General features: G+C 39.3%; 1 protein-coding gene across 1 annotated transcript; it reads right to left on the bottom strand.

Annotated features, from left to right (window-relative positions):
• Positions 1–1121: 1121 nt before the first annotated feature.
• Positions 1122–4758, bottom strand: LOC129974418 (mucin-2-like). Its single transcript, XM_056087555.1, has 2 exons — positions 4736–4758; positions 1122–2976 (listed from the first exon to the last, which is right to left on the bottom strand). The coding sequence occupies exons 1-2, from the start codon at positions 4756–4758 to the stop codon at positions 1122–1124; spliced, it is 1878 nt and encodes a 625-aa protein (XP_055943530.1).
• Between the last annotated feature and the right edge of the window lie 1148 nt (positions 4759–5906).

The raw sequence follows: 5906 nt of genomic DNA, 5'->3' as shown, positions 1-5906 counted from the left end.
GTTTTTAATGTCATATAAAAGTTTCATTATAAAAATTATTTTGCTTTTATATTAGTCTATCATTATTCTTAATTTTTACTTATTTTAACTTTCGTGTAATCTACATTAATGGAATAAATAAATTATTTTATATTTATTTCTGCATTTTAATTCTATCCTTTAAAGAGTGCCATTTAATTAGCATTTTCTAGTTTCATTGTTTAGTATTGTTTTATTTAATTAAATGACAAATTTTTGCCCAAGCTTTTACATGAACTATCGGAACATTTCAATCGAGATGTATTTTAACGATTTTCGGCCTGAAACGAGCCATGTTAATTTAAGTTTGAAATTTTATTAATTGTAATTTAGAAAATTTGTTTAGTATCCAACTGATATGAGCACAAAGAAATCTGGATTATTGAAATCGGAAGTTTGAAACGGTTAATTAAATGAAAAGGAAGAAATTTACAGTACCACGGTATGCTTTCAAGCAGAATCGTGGTATAACAAAGTATCTATTCTTAAATTTGAGAATCAAATCATTTTTACGTTATTCGACAAAGTAGCGCTTCAACCAAAACACGATTTCTTTGCAATATATAATGATCGTAATGAATCGAATTTTTCAGAGCCTGATAGTGAATTGCTAAGAGTCGGGTTTCGACAATTTGGTACTTAAATTTGAGGAAATTTAATTTAAAATTCATAAATTGGCAGAGGAAGTGGTAGAAAAGACTGGTAATATTTGTATGCAGCTTCAAAAATTTTGAACGAATCGAATGCTCGGATTCTATTCTGCTTCAACTCAATCTGTTAATCGGAACTAGCATTAAAACCGCTGGATTCAGTATTTCTTCAATTCAGTTTTTAATTTTAGAGCAAAATATTTGGTCTTCGGGGAGCTATGAGGATACTGGCATGCATTCTAGAATCGGTTTGAGATGCATTATGCGAATCGGAAAATTCCCTAGTGATGAGCATCACAAAAGACTTTATCTTATGTACAAACATGATTCAAGGAATGAAATGTATTTTCTTTTGGTTATCTAATTTGTGCAATATTTCATTAGGCAGCGAGTGGAGTGACAGCTGTATGCAAGCGGTCACCATGCGTTATGGATAAGACACAATTGTCTTGATTAAGTAGCTGTCATATCGGACAGTGTACGTAACATTGAGTATTGGGTTGGTGTTAACAGGATAATGTGTGTATGTTTGAGGATTGTGGACTGTGGATGGGGTTGGCGGTGTGGATATTTACGAAAACCATGGGTTAGAGGTAGAGAAGATGGCGTGAGAAATAAGGGCTTGAGCAGTGATTTCGGGGGTTGGTGTTGGAGGCGAGGGTAATTCGTGTGCAAGTTGTGCTTTAGGGGGTTAATATGGAGACAAGGGCAGTGCGTGTGTGTGAGCTGTGGATTGGAGGTTGGGGATGGTGTGGGCAATGCGTGTGTGTGAGCTGTGGATTGGAGGTTGAATATGGCGTGGGCAATGCGCTTATGTGTGAGCTGTGGATTGGAGGTTGAATATGGCGTGGGCAATGCGCGTATGTGTGAGCTGTGGATTGGAGGTTGAATATGGCGTGGGCAATGCGCGTATGTGTGAGCTGTGGATTGGAGGTTGAATATGGCGTGGGCAATGCGCGTATGTGTGAGGTGTGACTTGGAGGTTGGTGATGGCGCAGTGGGTAATGCCTGTGTGTGAGGTGTGACTTGGAGGTGTGTGATTGCGCAGTGGGTAATGCCTGTGTGTGTGCTGAGGTTTGGAGGTGTGGGATGGCGCAGTGGGTAATGCCTGTGTGTGTGCTGAGTTTTGGAGGTGTGTGATGGCGGAGTAGGCAATGCCTGGGATGTGTTTGTTGATTCGCGGTTGGAGATGGCGGCGTTGGCAATGCCTGAGTGTGAGGTGTGGATTGGAGGTTGGTGATGGCGGCGTGGGCAATGCCTGAGTGTGAGGTGATTGGAGGTTGGTGATGGCGGCGTGGGCAATGCCTGAGTGTGAGGTGTGGGTTGGTGATGGCGGCGTGGGCAATGCCTGAGTGTGAGGTGTGGGTTGGTGATGGCGGCGTGGGCAATGCCTGAGTGTGAGGTGTGGGTTGGTGATGGCGGCGTGGGCAATGCCTGAGTGTGAGGTGTGGGTTGGTGATGGCGGCGTGGGCAATGCCTGAGTGTGAGGTGTGGGTTGGTGATGGCGGCGTGGGCAATGCCTGAGTGTGAGGTGTGGGTTGGTGATGGCGGCGTGGGCAATGCCTGAGTGTGAGGTGTGGGTTGGTGATGGCGGCGTGGGCAATGCCTGAGTGTGAGGTGTGGATTGGAGGTTGGTGATGGCGGCGTGGGCAATGCCTGAGTGTGAGGTGTGGATTGGAGGTTGGTGATGGCGGCGTGGGCAATGCCTGAGTGTGAGGTGTGGGTTGGTGATGGCGGCGTGGGCAATGCCTGAGTGTGAGGTGTGGGTTGGTGATGGCGGCGTGGGCAATGCCTGAGTGTGAGGTGTGGGTTGGTGATGGCGGCGTGGGCAATGCCTGAGTGTGAGGTGTGGGTTGGTGATGGCGGCGTGGGCAATGCCTGAGTGTGAGGTGTGGATTGGAGGTTGGTGATGGCGGCGTTGGCAATGCCTGAGTGTGAGGTGTGGATTGGAGGTTGGTGATGGCGGCGTTGGCAATGCCTGAGTGTGAGGTGTGGGTTGGTGATGGCGGCGTTGGCAATGCCTGAGTGTGAGGTGTGGGTTGGTGATGGCGGCGTTGGCAATGCCTGAGTGTGAGGTGTGGGTTGGTGATGGCGGCGTTGGCAATGCCTGAGTGTGAGGTGTGGGTTGGTGATGGCGGCGTTGGCAATGCCTGAGTGTGAGGTGTGGGTTGGTGATGGCGGCGTTGGCAATGCCTGAGTGTGAGGTGTGGGTTGGTGATGGCGGCGTTGGCAATGCCTGAGTGTGAGGTGTGGATTGTAGGTTGGTGATGGCGTGGGCAATGTGTGTGTATTGAGGAAATGGAAAATGCTGAAGGAAAACAGGTCGATTTGCTCATTCTAATTATTCTCAATTCTTTAATTCCACGTTGACGACTATTATTTCAATAGAGTAGGATATAGGCAGCTACGAGTGTGAAACGTCGCTTTGAAGTAGGAAAACAAGGGAAGATATTTATAAGAAGGATTAGGCTACTCCTAAATAATTTGACATCAATTGATGCTTTTTATAGATTGATAATTTTTTAAATCATTTTGGATTTAAATTCCATAAATTTGACACTTTATTTGTATTTCTGACAGAATAATCGTCTTTTTGCTTTGAAGCTTCCACCTTACATAGGAGTAAGCTCGAACCGGATTGAATAACGGATAAATCGATTGCTTTGAGGCTTTTCTTATATTTCGGAGAATCTCTCTTAATTAACGACTATGCTCAGAGTAACAGTTAAAATCTATTGATTTTAATGAATAATCAGAATTCTTCATGAAATAATAATGATCGATAAATGACATTTCAATAACATAATTATGAACAGAATAGATTCGAATTCAAGTTGCGACGAAATTTAGAAATTGATATCCAGATTCTTGGTTTACTGCGTTTTCTTTAGGACTAAACTCGATATAAAAAAATTTATTGGCTCGATGAAATGTGTATTTCTTTGAAACGTTCTAATATATGAACTTTCGAATAAAAATATCCAATTACATTTACTTATTCGTCGAGTAGCAATAAAATATTGTTCCTGTATTGGAAATTAAACAATTTCTATATCTCGTTTAAAAGCTACCTTTTTAAATTTCAGTTCGGGGATCTTGCCATCTTGGATAGTATTATTTTCGGATACGTAATTTTAAATAATGAAGCATTTCGATCTTCTAACCACCCTTTACCCCCCCCCCCCCCCAATCTTCAAATTAAAATCATCAACCTGTTATAAGAAAAGTAATATTGTGGATGCAGTTCTTTTTATATGAATTTATTCCCCTAATTGACGTTACAACATCGCATCTCTTACGAAAAAATTCAAATTTGCCCTCGCGTAGTAATTACTCCTGGAGTCTATTTGAACAACCACGGGTCTAGAAATTTAGAAATAAATTAGTTTTTTCCATAACAAAATCCGAAAACAGATCTCTTTTATTTAATGCGGATGAATTCTAATTGTCTTTTTGAATTGAATGAAATGAAGTAATCAGTTGGATAAGGATAGGAAAAGGTTGAGATGTAATCGAATTCAGCATTGGAGATCTTTAAATTCAGCCATTTTGAACGTATATGAAAGTATGCAAATTTCGCATTGCATTTCTCTATCCTTTCATGCATAAAAAAATGTATCCTTTTCATAAAGCTAAAAAAGCAGTCGGTACAGTTTTAAAACAAAGGAGGTTGTTCCATTCGAGAGCAAAATTTTATCAAAGTAAGCGCGGGAAATCTTCGCAGTTCGTCTTCCAAAATTTAAAAGTAAACACTAAATTGCTTGCTTCCCTTTCGAATATTTTTAAACTTTAAGAACGCTTCTAAGACGAATTGAAATCTGAACATTTGGTATTTTGATTGAATACGGAAGAAATGATAATCTCTGAATATTCTACAAAAGTGGCTTTCAAGTGAAGAAAGTGCCATGATTATGTGGATTTTACTTGGTATAGTCTAATGATACATGAAAGAGCTACAGCGATTGTTTTCTTGTGCCGTTTCTCAAAATATGCTGAATGGATATTTAATTTGATAAGTTTCTGTGGCTGAAATAACTTCAGATATAATTAAACTGCCTCACTCATACCAGGAAGCTTGTTTTGGATTCATCCGATTTTTCACGCATTTAAATGCAGTTTCTTAAATTATCAATGAAACAAATTCTACAGTTATTAGAGCAGTTCTCTGTAGAGTCTTCATATGTTTGTTGGAGCAATGAAACAACGCCTTTTCCCATATGTGGAATGACTGCTTTCAAAGCTTTTAGCAAAAATGGTGTTGATAGCAGCCATCTGGATGGCCAAGGGACTTTCTCTCAGTTCCGTACAGAAGTAATATTGGTAAGGTATGCTATTTATAATTGCAATATCAAAATAAAGGTTGAAAGCAATAATTTATCAATGGTAATTAGAGCTGTAAAATATGTCGTTAGTTTTTCATAGGGTGGCAAGTAAACTGTGTCCATGACGTTTTGTTTGATAAAGGAGCAACGTCAATCACCACTACTATTGTCTCGGTTCCGTGTACATGCTATCCATCTGCATCAATGCTGTATGCGAGGAAGTGTTCTCTTAAGAGGACACCAAAGTACAAGAAATTCAAGGACATGGTAAGTTTGCAAATTATATAAATAAAAACTTACAAAGCGACATGGCGTTTGGAAACCAGTTGTATTCTACTTGTTTCGAAAGTAAACATAATTTCAGGGAAACGTGTATTGAAATATGTGTAACCGTTTGAACTCCCTCCAACGCAAGAACTAGTGGTATTGAAATAAATGTTATATTATGATGGTTATTTGCATGCTATTACTTGGGTAATACAGGACCAGGAACTCAAATTATTTATTCCAACCCACACCTGTATTAGAACAAAAAAGAATTATTCAAGATGTTTCGTGTCTATATGGACTGAGGGATACTTACTTTCTAGAATGAAAAATATGAATTACTATTTAAAAAATCAATTTTTCTATCCGTTATAAGCATCTAAATAAGACATTCCATAAAATATGAAATGCAGCCTGTCCAAAATTAACCCTTATCGTGGCAAGATTTTTTTTTTGAAGAAAAGCAAAAAAAAAAAAAAAATGTCTATAGGTAGCGTCTTTACGCTATAAAAATAAATATATATAAATAAACGTCTAGAAATGTCATGTGTTTAATAAAACTATTTTATAGTGGTAGTATATTTTTATAGAGTTGTATATATGTTATACTATACAAAATGAACATAATGTTTAAAATTGAATGTTCCTT

Source organism: Argiope bruennichi, chromosome 1 (genome assembly GCF_947563725.1).
Source record: "Argiope bruennichi chromosome 1, qqArgBrue1.1, whole genome shotgun sequence".
NCBI classification, from domain to species: domain Eukaryota; kingdom Metazoa; phylum Arthropoda; class Arachnida; order Araneae; family Araneidae; genus Argiope; species Argiope bruennichi.
Note: the sequence above shows the minus strand (reverse complement) of the source record. Positions and strands in the feature narration are given on the sequence as shown.